Source organism: Convolutriloba macropyga, chromosome 5, assembly GCF_964194025.1.
Source record: "Convolutriloba macropyga chromosome 5, txConMacr16.3, whole genome shotgun sequence".
Lineage (NCBI taxonomy): Eukaryota > Metazoa > Xenacoelomorpha > Acoela > Convolutidae > Convolutriloba > Convolutriloba macropyga.
The window spans coordinates 29,516,807-29,534,279 of NC_134472.1; the positions used below are offsets into that span (position 1 = coordinate 29,516,807).

Genomic DNA, 17,473 nt, shown 5'->3' on the forward strand with positions numbered 1-17,473 from the left:
CAATTTGGGTTAGAAAAAGAAGGATTTCACAAGAAAAGGCGAAAGTGACCCCAATTGACGAAACACGTAAAAACTTAGAAAAACTGGTCATATTCGAAAAATATTAAACTTACTCGTAATTGATAAATTGATATCACTCGAACGTAATGAAGGGGTAGGAACTTGAAAAACCAGCTTAAAAAAATGCGATAAATTTATTGAATTTTTTTGTTATTTTTAGGTCGAAAATTTGAAAAATCGAAAATTTGGTCAAATTTTTGATAAACTGGTAGATTATTGTTCAGTGTAGTTGGGGTAGCAGTATAATACAGTAGTTCAGCAAAAAATTTGAATTTGGACCAAATTTTGAGAGTTGTCGATTTTATCGATTTTTGAGAAAAAATCTCAAAAAAACATCAAAAACAAGAAAGGTTTGTAGTTTTTTGTCCCGATACGGTAAATACACGTTGATGAGAGCCTATGGTATTCATTTTATGTGCTAGTTCGTTGTCCCACACCATCAACAGTCTACCAAAAAACGCCCAAATTCAGTATAAAAGCACTGTATTTTCACTTCCGGGATTAAGCTTGAATCCTTTTTCTGTTAACGAAAGAAAAACGGTACAATATTATTTGGACAACGTCTTCCGGCGCAAAACTGATGTCATAATCTGGCATGACGCTATAAACAATTCGTTGACTTCTCAACGAACGAATATTTTTCCAGCACTAGCGTTTTCCGAACTTTCTAATGTGCTAGGAATTTACCAAACTCGTTTGAAAGCTATAGTTTATTGCCCGGGAAACGGAGCACCAAATGTCTTTGGTTTTCTTAAGCAAACAGACGTTGTGACTATCCATGTACTGATTGACCTAGTGTCAAAGCGGAAACAGAAAGATCCAAAATTAGTAAAAGAGTACTATCAATTGCACCAGAAAGCTCATTTGGAACTTAAGTCGTTAACTTTAATTTTAACACATCAGAAGTCACTTCGCCGCTTGCCTAAGAAAACTCGTCATAGCAAACTCAATAAACGACGCCGTAGAGCCAAAAAGAATAAGAAACTCGCCGCTGAAGCGGCGTTAACTTCGAGTTTCCACTGAGTCCTGTTGCTTTCCAGCTCGGTGACCTCAGTTTAACTACTAGGGGTTATAGAGCTTGTTTGTTGTAGGACTCAGTCGCTCCGTCATGTCCTGTTTTCGTTGCGTGGTTATTGTAGTGTCGTTCGATTGGCACCACTCACTTTTTCAAGGTTTTAAATTATTGCATCCGCCGCTCCACAGTTTTCCCTTTTCGTCACTCGCTCGCCGCGTGGTTGCAACTCAAGCGTTTCCGGTCCTCTTGTTGTGGGCAAATATTATATTTCTATTACGCTTTGGGGTTTTGCTCTCTGAGTCTCATATGATTGTGGGTTCTGTGTCCCCAGCTTAAAATACAGGGGTTATAGAAACTATAGTAATTGAGACTCAGTCATTCCACCCCAATCTCCGTTCGTTCCTTGAGTTACGCCCCAACTTCCATCTCCCCTGTCACAAGAGTTGTACAATTATTGATCGCTTTGTTTTACCCACTTCGCTCTATCTCCTAAATTGTTGTCCTAAAATCCCAATTTTGCAGTGCACTAAGTTCAATATTGTTTCACCTTCCCTTTCTGTTTTTTCACCAAATCTGTAAGTTAATCTATTGTTCTATTCTTTCTCCCATTATGTCAAATCCTTTTACAAGCAAAGTTTCTAAGGTGTATGATGCAAGGGCCAAGATTGAGAAAGTGTTGTGCAAACTTTACGAAAGCATTGATGACGCTATTCACGAAAAAGCGAGGCGAGTGAGAGTAGAGAGTATGGTTACCAAATGCAAAGATCTACTCGAAAGTTGTATAACAAAAATTGATAGCCTGTTAGGTCCTGCAGCTAAGAGTGAACAAGCAGAAAAACTTCAGTCCGACTTAGAAGAATGGCTGGCAGTTGTTAATAAAAGACACGATGAGTATATGGAAAATGCCCGAGACTATATAGACTCCACTCAGGGCAACGAAAATTCAAAAAAGGACGTTCAAAGATCCCACAAATCCTTGTCTGCTGGTACCTCTTCAAAGGCTTTAACCGGAAAGACTTTATATTAGCAAAAATTAGACGAGAAGAAGTGGAGGAAGAAAACAAAGCGGCTGCTCGAATAGCTGAAAGAGAGCATGAAATTGATATGGCAGAGAGAGAACGTGAAATGGCTGAGAGAAGGCATGAGATGGAATTGTTTTTCTGAATGGCTGAGAGAAGGCATGAGATAGGTAGAGAAGGCATGTGGAGGCAAGTCGAATAGACCTCGAGAAAATGCATGAAGAAAATCGAAAACGTCTCGTTGAAGCTAAAATGCAGGAAGTCAACTTAATGGACAATGAATCTTTGCTTTTAGAGACCGCCACTAATAGTTCCTCAAAAAATGGCAGTATCTACTCAACAAAGAAAGAAATTGCGTCAAAGAGTAGGTTGAGTCAGTTGGTAGCAAAAAACAGCCATCTTGACGTGCAAACAGAAAAAATTCAGCGCCTGTTTCGATCAAGCTATTTCTTCCGCGGCAGCAAATAAAAACTCTTTCGTCCAAGAACAGGGTAATACCGTCAAGAATCTTATTTTTGAGAACCATCAATCAGAAATAAACGATAAAAACCAACAGCATGCACCACAATTGATTCTTCAACCGTCAGATTTGGCTGGAAATGATGATCTTATCCAGCAAATCAATCAAGGCAGCGAAGAGCCTGAACTCAATAATCCGATCTCCGAAGTAAACAATTAAAACGAATGCCTGTTGAACAATACACTGCAGTTCTGGCAGTCTCTTGCTGATCAAGATTCTGCTTACTACCGTGGTTTATTTTTTTCAAACAAATCAACCTAGCTCGTCTCTGAAAGGCAATGCATACTTGAACCGGCCACAAAACACGGGAAATTTACAAACATCATCTCCAACTCATGATTTTTCGACAGCAGCATACACCCCTCAACATAATCAGGATTATGCTTTCCCGGCCGACGCTCAACTGAACTACTTGGCAGCGCAATTAGAAGCAAATTTGCCTGCAGCTGCGGCAAGCCCACTCCACAACCAGGCTTTATCAATACCACACAGTCACTACAGGCCTAACTTGAATACATGGACCCTCGCTAATGTTCCATTAAACACCAAATCAAATGCTTTCCCGATGGCTCCGCAGATGTCCAATGTTAATGTTACGGCAAACGTACCTGCTTCAGTAAACACCGTAGGTGGTAAAACGTACTACCGTAATCCCATTTCTAGTGCAATAGTAGATAACCAGGCATTCAAAACAGCACCACTCCTACCGGGATATCCACCCGTTTCGTCCTCGCTGCCTTACTCTCGAAATCCACCCATCTACCCATGCAACAACCTTTTTTGTCGCACCCTCCAGAATCTCAACAAGTAACAGTAAAGAATCTTGCCGAGTTGCTCAGTTTCAGCAAGAGAGATCCCCTACCCGAGTGGAAACTTTCCCAATACAACAGCGACCCCCTTCAATGGCATGAATGGTACGGCCAATTTAGAAGTGCGATCGATTCGCAGACATTGACTGATGACGTTAAGCTAACGTACCTAATCACATTGGTAACAGGGAAAACAAAGGCTGCAATTGCAGAATTTGCCTATTGTGGGTCAATGTATAGAGATGCATTGAAAACGCTTGAGCGTATGTTCGGACAGCCAAAGGCAGTGGTAACTGCGCATCTTGATAAATTGTCAAGCTACCCAAGGGTAAAAATGCATAACTCAGACAGTATAATCAGCTTTGCTACTGTAGTCTCAAGTCTCGTTTGCGTATTCAGGTCAATGTCATATGACACAGACCTTCGTAGCTCGTCTCTCTTAAACCAAGCAGTTCACAAGCTTCCACCCAATTTAAAAGAATCCTGGACAATGCACACCGTGAAGAAAGAGTGGTTAGGCCAACCATGTTAGACTTTAACGATTGGCTGAAAGAGAAAGCAAAAGCTCATGAGCGCATGAAAGCAATCTCTTTCAAGGGAAAAATGAGGATAATGGTAACATAAGTGTAACAAAAACAAAAGTTTCGTCGAAAGTCTTTGCTGCTAATGCAAATGCAAAACAACATATCTCTAATAGAGCTTCCCAGAGTGCAAAACATGATCAATTGCCCTGCGCCCTTTGCAAATGTCAACATCCCATTTGGTGATGTCAATCTTTCGAGGAAAAGACCCCTACGCAGCGTGCTAAGATTGCTGCAGAAAACCAACTTTGTTTCTCGTGCTTGAACGGTAAGCATTCATTCCGAACATGTCAACGTCAACGAAAATGCACGATTGAGGGCTGTCGAAGCACTCATAACACATAACTTCACGGGGCAGAACGCGTTTTTCCCGTAAGCACTGAGAAGAAAAGTAACGTTGCCACAATGACTAAAGTAAACTCCACGAAAATTTCATCAAATACAGTTGAAAATGTAAAGTCTATGGGAACGACTAGTCCCTCGGGACTCACTTCAATAACTGATGTAGAAGGGCTTCTTTGGGTTCTTGAAGTTGATCTTTTAAGTCCCTCAGATGTACGCAGTAGAGCACTTGTTCTCTGTGACACAGCTTGTAGTCATTCTTGGATATCCAGTGAGCTCACTAGTCGTCTTCAATTGAAGGGTACCCCATTAAAGCTGACCGTGAATGGCATAAATACTCAAGAAACTGTAACAACGGAATCTGTACAGGTTACTGTGCAACCAATAAGCGAAACACTTGCTCTCCGTTTGATCTACTCCCTTATGTAAAAACAAATTTACGAGTAGTTTCCGACATTATTGATAATACTGCCATTCAGAATAATATCCTCGCTTAAGCGTATTACCGAACAAGACATATGACTACGCAAACGTCGAGATGATACTAGACCAAGACGCTTACCACGCCATCCGCCCGATTGAGTATTCTGAAACCGAATCAAAATCCTAAACCCGTTGCCGTTCGCTTACCGTTGGGATGGGTATTAAGCGGTCCGTTGCGATCTTCATCTGGTCTGATTTTTACTTGTTTCAAGGCAGTAGCTAAACAAGATTCCGAGTTAGCATCCCAAATAAAATCCTTGTATGACATGGAGTCATATGGGGCTGTCAAGCAGGTCGATCCCCGTTCAGCCTCTGACAATCGAGCTCCTGGTGGCTTGTATGACATGGAGTCATATGGGGCTGTCAAGCAGGTCGATCCCCGTTCAGCCTCTGACAATCGAGCTCCTGGTGGCACCGAAGTGGCTCTGACAACTGAGATCCTCGAACAATCCACCGTACACAATGAGGGCCGATATTATGTAGGCATGCTTTGGTCTTCAGACGAAGTAAAACACCCCAACAATTTTTTTCAGCAATGGTGCAATTCAAATCATTGAAAAAGAAATTAAGTAAAGATCCCGTTTTGTACAAGCGTTATGCACAGACAATTCAAGACGATAAGGGCTATGTTATTATAGTGGAAAGTCGAGACGGAAAGCATTGCGTTGGAAGAGAATGGTATCTGCCTCATCACCCGGTTGTAAACCCCAACAACCCGGAAAAAGTTCGTAGGGTGTTGAATGGTGCTTCAAAGTTTCAGGGTATATCTTTGATCAGTGTATTACTTACCGGTCCAAACCTGTTGCAGAGACTCATCCACACTCTGATACGCTTTCGTCAGCATCAATTCGCTGTTTCCGCTGATATTGAGGTTATGTTCTTACAAGTAGGTGTTTTGCCAGCGGAACAGTCAGTTTTGCATTTCCTGTGGCGGGAAGATTCCTCAAAGAACCTTGAGGTATACCAGTACACGAGACACATATTCGGTGCAAAAGATTCACCCACTTGCGCTAATTATGCGTTATTGCATACCGCGAGAGACAAAAATTCAGATTTTCCCGAGGCGGCGCATGCCGTTTGCCAAAAATTTTATATGGATGATTACCTTGACTCAATGGAGTCACCCATCATAGTACAAAAAATATCGCGCGATTTGATCGAACTACTGAACAGGGGAGGTTTCAAACTGACTAAGTTCATCAGCAATGTCCCTGGCCTCCTCGAGGAGCTGGAGGACAAATCAGTTGAACAGGTTCCAAAAGAAATAGGCGCCTCAAGGGAGGAGTCATCATCTCACGTTCTAGGTTTGAAGTTTGATTATGTAAATGACACAATAGTTGTTAGCCGCTGAACAATATGTGATGCCTCGAAAGCTGTTACACAATGGTCTTGTATCAAAAATATTTGACTTAAATGGGATTGTTTCCCCTTTTACTGTGAAAATGCGGCTCCTCCTCAAAGATGTCTGGCGACTTCACGGTCAGAGCTGGGATGATGTACTCCCACCGGAAATGATTGAGCGTTTCGAGTCCTGGAGCTCAGAATTACCACGATTTGGGCTAATGAAAATACCTAGGAGCCACTTCTCCGGTTCGTTCGAGTACCTAGAATTACATGTCTTTGGTGACAAACCACAGGAGGTGTTCAGCGCAGTTGCGTTTTTGCGTGCTCTCTTGAATTCCTCAGACAACGAAAAAAGAAAGGAACAAGCCTTCGTCATTGGAAAGGCACGGATAGCTCCGATGAAAGTGCTCACCGTTCCTAAACTCGAACTCCAAGCGGCTTTGCTGGCATCCCGCCTCAGGGAGGAAATATGCGAGGCGCTCACCATTCAGATTCAACGCACGTTTATGTGGACAGATAGTACAACAGTCCTTCAGTGGTTGAGTTCCCTAGAGAAACAGCCTATATTTGTCGCGAATCGTGTCTCTGAGATTCTAGAGGGAACAACAGTCGATCAATAGTATCACGTGGCAACGCAGAACAACCCGGCCGACGCCGGCACGAGGGGATTGTCCTCGGAGGCGTTGCAGAACAGCGCTTGGTTACGTGGTCCTGATGTTCTACGTACATCTGACTTTCCGTTTCGCCCGGACACCGAAGTGGTGTCGAACATCAAGTTGAAGCGTCATGCAGCTGATCCCAAACCTTTAGACAACTGTTCAGCCCTGCTGTCCAACTGTTTAAATTCTGATGTCAGCATTTATCTGCATTCATCAAAACTTCTTCGAATCGTTGCGTATGTCCTACGTATTCTTCCACGGCACGCCACCTACCGATCTGTAGATGGAAACATAGTAGAACCTGGGGAAATTACCGCAGCAGAAAAAAAGCTGCAGCTTCTTACACAAGCAGAGTCTTTCCTAATTGAGCTCATGCAACTCCGCAGTTCAAAAAAAATCAGTAAAAGAAGCCCTATTGCTGCGTATTCGCCGTTTGTTGGGCCCGCTGGCCTGATCCGTTCCAGTGGCCGAATTAAGCCCTTCAGCGACCTCGAGTTCAGTTTGAAACACCCCATAATCCTCGACGGTCGACACCCACTGGTGTACATTTTCTTACGCCATATGCACCTCAAAAATCATCATGAAGGTAACGATTATCTTCGCGCACTTGTGCAACAGCAGTATGCTGTTCTGAAGCTTCGTTCTATCCTCCACTCGATTTGTTTTAATTGTGTCTTTTGCAGAAAATGAAGCACTAAGCCTGTCCAACCTATGATGGCTGATCTTCCGTCCGAACGTCTTGCCTTCCAGTGTCCGCTCTTTAAGAATGTCAGTCTTGACTGCTTTGGACCGTTTAACGTCACGATCCGTCGCTCCTCTGAGAAAAGGTGGGGTTTCTTGCTCACCTGTCTCACGACCAGAGCAGTTCATGTTTAGATTGCACATTTGATGGATACAAATTCGTGTGTTATGGGTATTGAACGCTTCATTGCTCGTCGTGGAATGCCGTTGGTCAGATGTTCCGACAACGGCACTAACTTTGCTGGTACAGAGATGGAACTATTGCTATGTTTCCTAATCTTGAACAAACAAAAAATTGCTTCGGAGCTGGCACAAAGGGGAGGCAAGTGGAAGTTTAATCCACCCGCTGCACCGCACCACGTAGGTGTTTGGGAAAGGCTAGTGCGGAGTTTCAAGCGAACACTTTACGCAATCCTTGGAAATCGTCGGCTTACAGACGAAATACTCCTCACTACATTCTGTCTGGTGGAACAGTCACTAAACAACCGCCCATGGACTTCCGTAAGTTCCGATGCCAACGATTTAGATGCATTATCGCCAAACCATTTTCTTTTGGGGAATCGCAGTACTTGCCTTCCTTCACTCACCCCTATCGATGACTTCAATCACCGAAAGCGATACGCCAGAGCGCAAGCGTACGCTAATGCTTTTTGGAAAAGATGGTTAAAAGAATATCTTCCCCCATTGAATCGCCGTTGTAAATGGAAGACTCCGTCCGATGAAATCTTGAAAACCGGTGACCTAGTTTGGATAATCGATAGCAACAGCCCAAGAGGCTATTATCCATTGGCCCGCATTTTGAGTCTACGTTATTTGGGACCAAATCTCTCTTTTTTTATTTAAACGGAATCCAGAGGTCAAATTAATAGCATTTTTGACCTATTCCGACCTTGAAAAGAGCATCTATTACGTTTGGTCGACAACCTTGCTAGTTGTCTGATGCAGTAAATCTTACGTACGTTTTTCTCTTATTTGTTGAGTCTTATCAGTCTTATAGGTGTTGAGTCTTATACGTTGAATCTTATACGTTGTGAAATACAAAAATTTGTATTTCCTGTACCGAAACAGGATTTTGCTTGCTATATCGACTTTATTCCGATACATTGCTGATCTCAAGAAATTAAGTCTTAAATTCTTTTTAGTTTTTTTTAAGACTTCGATTATTGATCTTTTCGAAAGTTATCGCAACGAGAGCGGACACGTTGATTATATGTATATTCGTTAAAACATAAATCTAGTCCTTCTCGTGCCGTGTACCCAGCACTCGGTCGCATCTAAGTCCCTCGGGCGAATAACATTTATATTCTAACAAAAACTTGGTGCAAATTTAGGCGTCCAATTTAAGAAGATCGAAGCTACGACAAAAAATTTAGACATATAATTATTGTCGAAAATGAAAATATAGGAAATGATATGCTTGCTCGTAAATTTTCAAACAAAATTTTTTATATATTAGCAAAATATTAGGGTTCCAGAATTTGGGTTCTACAAGATTGCAGTTCCGTCTAAAATAGCCCATTGTATTGCACATCCTGCTTCATGTACTTCATTTGTGTCATCTCTAAAACTATTTGTCCACGAGTTGGCAAAAGCACAGGTTGGATTCGCGTTGTTACTCGTAAAACAGGATTTAGTGTCATCATTATCGTATTTGAGACAAATCTGAGTGTTGTTCAGCCACAATGGGGAACTGATGCCTGTTTTGATCCTCCACCTGGGAAAATATTGTTTGATTACCCAGGTTGAGGTCCAGACCCAAAATTGCTTCTGATCAGACTTTCCAGACCAAAATTATCTCTGATCAGACTTTCCAGACCGAAGTTATCTCTGATCAGACTTTCCAGACTCAAAGTGTTCTGATCAGACTTTCCAGACCAAAATGACCTCTGATCAGACCATCTCCAGACCATGATCAGACCGTAGTGCGCTCGAAATTCGGAAAAGACCTGTAATTTCGGTCTGGGAACACACGGGTGTGCGCTCGACTGGGTCTGATCAGAAGTCAATTTGGGTCTGGACCTCAACCTGGGTAATATACCCGTGAACAGATTTTTTAAAAATTCATTAGACTGTATAGCTAGTGTATAACATTGATTACGGCTTCTATGAAGTATTAGAAGGTCACTAAGCGCCGCGAAACAAAATTCAGCTATATCCCTATTGGGGACATGACGACTTTTTATTCGTCATCAAAATTCTTTTCTGAAGCTAGGATGACCAAATTTTTGTTGATGAAAAATGGTTGCTGATAAAAAAACAGTGGCTGTCAAAGTAATCCAACTTATTCTCCCTTTGTACGTTCCTATCAAATTAATTACAATTCAATTTTTCTTTCGGTTATCTCAAAACCCAGAGGTGAGGTGATCACTTTTTTCGCTGAAACGAAAGATATTTTGAGGACCTACACTGTTCCATCTATCTTATTCGACATGCAAATTTTGCGCCCCCAGAAGCACGGGCTAATTTTTACATAGTAAGGTACTAGATAACATAACATAATGTGTAATTGACGGAATAAAAATACTGGGGAACAGAATAGATCTTATTTCGAAAGGATGAATTTTGGGAGAAAAAATTATGGGAACAATGCACTCGTCTAGGAAAAAAACGTAAAAACTAAAACTTTTCGTTTGATCGCCCTCCCATGGATTTGTTAGGTACACGTTAGCAACTAGTTCGAAATACTTCGTGCCGAAGAAAAAGCAAAAAACATTTTTTTAAATTTTTTTCAAAAACCGAACTTAGAGCAAAAAAATGGGGGTTAACGGTATTGGTATAAATGATAAGAATAAAAAACTAAAATTTTTGAAAACTTGTCCTTTGAATGCCCAATGCTTCATGTTCTAGGTTTTGAAACAAACCACTGCTCAATACTGTCAAAAACAACTATGGCAATTTTAAAGCGGAAAATATTAGATTTCTCAATCTTCTTTAAAAAACTCCTAAATTAATTTTTTAAACAAATGCAACAAATTTCAAAGAATAGAGTCAAAACGCCTCCTTTGCAGTTATATCTACGTTAAAGCGAAATCTGATATTTAACCATCTCGAATGATCGCAATATCCAATTTTAAAATAGCTATATTCATATTTAATTAGATAAAAAGGTAAACAAGAAAACTTTGTATAAACACCTCAGTAGTCCGTATTACTTTCCCTCGCCTAGGTATTTTAAAGATTTTTTCGTTTTCCAAGAAAAATATTTTTTTTCAAAAAACTGTGATTGATTCTTACTGAGTTCTAATAACACAGTAAGTCGTCGCAAAGTTTATAGAAAACTTTGATAAATCATTTTCATAGTGAAAATATCGTGAAACATTGCTTGGGTTAAGATATTGTAATTATGGATTATTCAAATACATCAGTTTGTATAAAGAAATCAATTTTTTTCCTTTGCGGAACATTCGGAGACTTTGATCTTCTACGTATTGCGCTCTGCAGTTTTGCAGTTTCTGGGAAATGTTGAATGATCTTTGATAGCATTTTCCGGAAAAATTGGCCTTGCTTTCAGTTAGTACCAAAATGTTTTCATTTGAATTCAACAAAATTTTGAATTGATCAACAATTGAATAACTTTTGATAGCGAAGGAGCTTTCCATTTGTTTTCAAGACTTCAAAGCCAACATATGTATTAAAAAATTGATGACAGAACTACGTAGTCAAATTTAATGCTTACAAACGACGGCTACAATAAAACCTCATAAAAAATTGTAAAATTTTGATGGTATTGATGTAAGCAATTGTTTCCAAAAACCTTCCAGGCTTTTTCTATTGACGAATTAGACAAAGAAACGACATACCGTGCTAAGAATTTATTGATTTTTTAAAGTTGAATTGATCAGTTCAAAGTGGATTGAATAAATAGGTTTTCAGGAAAAAATCCAAACGTGAGAAAACCAAAAAAATAAACTGCTATAATACAAGCAAAAGGTGAAATTTTGAAAATTCATTTGCTCGTATTTGATTTTCTTTGGGTTTCCATTTACAAATACATTAAATTGTAACAAAAAAATAAGCTTAACCGACTAATGTAGGGTTAATTGCTCTCAAATGATTGGCAAGCCTGTAGTGCAGTAGCCGGCTGGGATTTGGAAGTGAAAATGGTAAATTGCGCAGAGTGATGGGATGTCAGATGTTGGGTTTGGGGGTCACGTGATGAGAGGGGGAGTGGAATGGCTGGACGAGAGAGCGTCCAAATGGTCAGTTTAAGGAAAGTGGATGGTAGTGATGGAGGGGGTGGGTTGACTGAGGAGGTCAAACTTTTCAAGTTTAACCACGGCCCTTCACGCCATGAATATTTTACTTCAAAAATTTTGGTGAATCTCATACTTATAGACTAGAAAGGATTCAAGAGAGCTGCTCAGCCCCGTCGTACCTGTTTGACCGAATTTTGGGACAAAAAATTTAAATAATCAGAAGAAAAATTGGTCAAGCGGTAAATTGCATATAAAAGGACACAAGATTAAAATAGTTTCTCTAAACTTTCTTTGAGAGCAAATAAATTCAAATTAGCTTGACAGATTGCGATATATTAAAAAAAAGTAGAGTTCAAAGGTTGAAGAAAGTTTTGTTTTTTAAAACTGTTTGGAATAAACTGATTCCCCTCATTTATTTTTGCAATTGTTTTATCAGTCTAAAAATTGAGGAACTAGCCTCCGGGACCAATGAAAAACCATGAAAAATCAGAAGAGGGAATTTACTGAATTCCGCTGATAATCTTAGCCAGAGTCTAGCTGCAGTTTGCAATGAATAACAAAATGTATTCAATTGAATTTAACAAAACTTTGAACTGATTAAAAATGGAACATTTTTTGTCATGAAGGAGCTTTCCATTTAGTTTCAAGATTTGAAAAAATCAAACAATTGTACAAAAAAATTTGATGAAAGAACTCAGTAGTCAAATTTATTGCTTACAAACGATTGCTAGAGTAATATTTCTTAACAAATTGTACAATTCTGAAAATACTAATGAATGCAATTGTTTCCAAACACCTTCCCATTTTTTTATATTGATAAATTGGACAAAGGATTAACATACAGTGCTATGATTTTATTGAGTTTTTAAACTTGAATTGATCAGTTCAAATTGAAATGAATAACTAGTGTTTCGGGAAATAATCAAACGTAAGAGGAAACTAAGAAGATGAAGAGCTATAATGCAAGCAATTATGAAAATTTGAAATTTCTTTTGCTCGTAAAAAATAAACTTAACTAACTAAAGTAGGTTTTATTGCTCTAAAATGGCTTGCAAACGCATGGTGCAGTAACCGGCTGGGATTTGGAAGTGAAACTGGTAAATTGAGCAGAGTGATGGGATGACAGATGTTGGATTTGGGGGTCACGTGATGAAAGGGGGAGTGGAATGGCTGGACGAGAGAGCGTCCAAATGGTCAGTTTAAGGAAAGTGGATGGTAGTGATGGAGGGGGTGGGTTGACTGAGGAGGTCAAACTTTTCAAGTTTAACCACGGCCCTTCACGCCATGAACATTTTACTTGAAAAATTTTGGTGAATCGCATACTTATATACTAGAAAGGATTCAAGAGAGCTGCTCAGCCCCGTCATACCTGTTTGACCGAATTTTGGGACAAAATATTCAAATAATCAGAAGAAAAATTGGTCAAGCGATAAATTGCATATAAAAGGACACAAGATTAAAATAGTTTCTCTAAACTTTCTTTGAGAGCAAATAAATTCAAATTAGCTTGACAGATTGCGATATATTAAAAAAAGTAGAGTTCAAAGGTTGAAGAAAGTTTTGTTTTTTAAAACTGTTTGGAATAAACTGATTTCCCTCATTTATTTTTGCAATTGTTTTATCAGTCTAAAAATTGAAGAACTAGCCTCCGGGACCAATGAAAAACCATGAAAAATCAAAAGAGGGAATTTACTGAATTCCGCTGATAATCTTAGCCAGAGTCTAGCTGCAGTTTGCATTGAATAACAAAATGTATTCAATTGAATTTAACAAAACATTGAATTGATTAAAAATGGAACATTTTTTGTTATGAAGGAGCTTTCCATTTAGTTTCAAGACTTGAAAAAATCAAACAATTGTACAAAAAAATTTGATGAAAGAACTCAGTAGTCAAATTTATTGCTTACAAACGATTGCTAGAGTAAAATTTCTTAACAAATTGTACAATTCTGAAAATACTAATGAATGCAATTGTTTCCAAACACCTTCCCATTTTTTTATATTGATAAATTGGACAAACGATTAACATACAGTGCTATGATTTTATTGAGTTTTTAAACTTGAATTGATCAGTTCAAATTTAAATGAATAACTAGTGTTTCGTGAAATAATCAATTGTAAGAGGAAACTAAGAAAATGACGAGCTATAATGCAAGCAAATATTAAAATTTGAAATTTCTTTTGCTCGTAAAAAATAAACTTAACTAACTAAAGTAGGTTTTATTGCTCTAAAATGGCTGGCAAACGCATGGTGCAGTAGCCGGCTGGGATTTGGAAGTGAAGCTGGTAAATTGAGCAGAGTGATGGGATGACAGATGTTGGATTTGGGGGTCACGTGATGAAAGGGGGAGTGGAATGGCTGGACGAGAGAGCGTCCAAATGGTCAGTTTAAGGAAAGTGGATGGTAGTGATGGAGGGGGTGCGTTGACTGAGATGGTCAAACTTTTCAAGTTTAACCACGGCCCTTCACGTCATGAAACTTTTACTTCAAAATTTTTGGTGAATCGCATACTTATAGACTAGAAAGGATCCATGAGAACTACTCAACCCCGTCTTACCTGTTCGTCCGATTTTTGGGATAAAAAGTTTAAATAACCAGAAGCAAAATTGCTCAAGCGATAATTTTCATATAAAAGGACAAAAAATTAAAATAGTTTCTCCAAACTTCGTTTGAGAGCAAATAAATGCAAACTAGCTTGACAGATTAAAACATAACGCTAAAAGTAGAGTTTAAAGGTTGAAGAAAGTTTTGTTTTTTAAAACTGTTTGGAATAAACTAATTTCCCTCATTTATTTTTGCAATTGCTTTATCAAACTAAAAATTGAGGAACTAGCCTACGGGACTAATGAAAAACCATAAAAAATCAGAAGAGAGAATTTACTGAATTCCGCTGATCATCTTAGCTAGAGTCTAGCTGCAGTTTTCAATGAATAACAAAATGTGTTCAATTGAATTTAAAAAAATTTTGAATTGATTAAAAATTGAACCTTTTTTGTTATGAAGGAGCTTTCCATTTGTTTTCAAGACTTGAAAAAAATCAAACGATTGTACGAAAAAATTTGATGAAAGAACTAAGTAGTAAAATTTATTGCTTACAAACGATTGCTAGAGTAAAATTTCTTAACAAATTGTACAATTCTGAAAATACTGATGAATGCAATTGTTTCCAAACACCTTCCCATTTTTTTATATTGATAAATTGGACAAACGATTAACATACAGTGCTATGATTTTATTGAGTTTTTAAACTTGAATTGATCAGTTCAAATTGAAATGAATAACTAGTGTTTCGGGAAATAATCAAACGTAAGAGGAAACTAAGAAGATGAAGAGCTATAATGCAAGCAAATATTAAAATTTGAAATTTCTTTTGCTCGTAAAAAATAAACTTAACTAACTAAAGTAGGTTTTATTGCTCTAAAATGGCTTGCAAACGCATGGTGCAGTAGCCGGCTGGGATTTGGAAGTGAAGCTGGTAAATTGAGCAGAGTGATGGGATGACAGATGTTGGATTTGGGGGTCACGTGATGAAAGGGGGAGTGGAATGGCTGGACGAGAGAGCGTCCAAATGGTCAGTTTAAGGAAAGTGGATGGTAGTGATGGAGGGGGTGGGTTGACTGAGGAGGTCAAACTTTTCAAATTTAACCACGGCCCTTCACGCCATGAATGTTTTACTTGAAAAATTTTGGTGAATCGCATACTTATACACTAGAAAGGATTCAAGAGAGCTGCTCAGCCCCGTCATACCTGTTTGACCGAATTTTGGGACAAAATATTCAAATAATCAGAAGAAAAATTGGTCAAGCGATAAATTGCATATAAAAGGACACAAGATTAAAATAGTTTCTCTAAACTTTCTTTGAGAGCAAATAAATTCAAATTAGCGTGACAGATTGCGATATTTTAAAAAAAGTAGAGTTCAAAGGTTGAAGAAAGTTTTGTTTTTTAAAACTGTTTGGAATAAACTAATTTCCCTCATTTATTTTTGCAATTGTTTTATCAGTCTAAAAATTGAGGAACTAGCCTCCGGGACCAATGAAAAACCATGAAAAATCAGAAGAGGGAATTTACTGAATTTCGCTGATAATCTTAGCCAGAGTCTAGCTGCAGTTTGCATTGAATAACAAAATGTATTCAATTGAATTTAACAAAACATTGAATTGATTAAAAATGGAAAATTTTTTGTTATGAAGGAGCTTTCCATTTAGTTTCAAGACTTGAAAATATCAAACAATTGTACAAAAAAATTTGATGAAAGAACTCAGTAGTCAAATTTATTGCTTACAAACGATTGCTAGAGTAAAATGTCTTAACTAATTGTACAATTCTGAAAATACTGATGAATGCAATTGTTTCCAAAAACCTTCCCATTTTTTTATATTGATAAATTGAACAAACGATTAACATACAGTGCTATGATTTTATTGAGTTTTTAAACTTGAATTGATCAGTTCAAATTGAAATGAATAACTAGTGTTTCGGGAAATAATCAAACGTAAGAGGAAACTAAGAAGATGAAGAGCTATAATGCAAGCAAATATTAAAATTTGAAATTTTTTTGCTCGTAAAAAATAAACTAACTAAAGTAGGTTTTATTGCTCTAAAATGGCTGGCAAACGCATGGTGCAGTAGCCGGCTGGGATTTGGAAGTGAAGCTGGTAAATTGAGCAGAGTGATGGGATGACAGATGTTGGATTTGGGGGTCACGTGATGAAAGGGGGAGTGGAATGGCTGGACGAGAGAGCGTCCAAATGGTCATTTTAAGGAAAGTGGATGGTAGTGATGGAGGGGGTGCGTTGACTGAGATGGTCAAACTTTTCAAGTTTAACCACGGCCCTTCACGTCATGAAACTTTTACTTCAAAATTTTTGGTGAATCGCATACTTATAGACTAGAAAGGATCCAAGAGAACTACTCAAACCCGTCTTACCTGTTCGTCCAATTTTCGGGATAAAAAGTTTAAATAACCAGAAGCAAAATTGCTCAAGCGATAATTTTCATATAAAAGGACAAAAGATTAAAATAGTTTCTCCAAACTTCGTTTGAGAGCAAATAAATGCAAACTTGCTTGACAGATTAAAACATAATGCTAAAAGTAGAGTTTAAAGGTTGAAGAAAGTTTTGTTTTTTAAAACTGTTTGGAATAAACTAATTTCCCTCATTTATTTTTGCAATTGTTTTATCAAACTAAAAATTGAGGAACTAGCCTCCGGGACTAATGAAAAACCATGAAAAATCAGAAGAGAGAATTTACTGAATTCCGCTGATCATCTTAGCTAGAGTCTAGCTGCAGTTTTCAATGAATAACAAAATGTATTCAATTGAATTTAACAAAATTTTGAATTGATTGAAAATTGAACCTTTTTTGTTATGAAGGAGCTTTCCATTTGTTTTTCAAAACTTGAAAAAAATCAAACAATTGTACGAAAAAATTTGATGAAAGAACTAAGTAGTAAAATTTATTGCTTACAAACGATTGCTAGAGTAAAATTTATTAACAAATTGTACAAATCTGAAATTACTGATGAATGCAATTGTTTCCAAACACCTTCCTATTTTTTTATATTGATAAATTGGACAAAGGATTAACATGCCGTGCTATGATTTTATTGAGTTTTTAAACGTGAATTGATCAGTTCAAATTGAAATGAATAATTAGGGTTTTGGGAAATAATCAAACGTAAGACGAAACTAAGAACATAA

At 38.1% G+C, this 17,473-nt stretch overlaps 1 protein-coding gene across 1 annotated transcript; it reads left to right on the plus strand.

Annotated features, from left to right (window-relative positions):
* Positions 1 to 6,271: 6,271 nt before the first annotated feature.
* On the plus strand, positions 6,272 to 6,793 carry LOC142340334 (uncharacterized). Its single transcript, XM_075390909.1, has one exon. It carries the CDS (start codon positions 6,272 to 6,274, stop codon positions 6,791 to 6,793), a length of 522 nt encoding a protein of 173 aa, XP_075247024.1.
* The last annotated feature ends 10,680 nt before the right edge of the window (positions 6,794 to 17,473 follow it).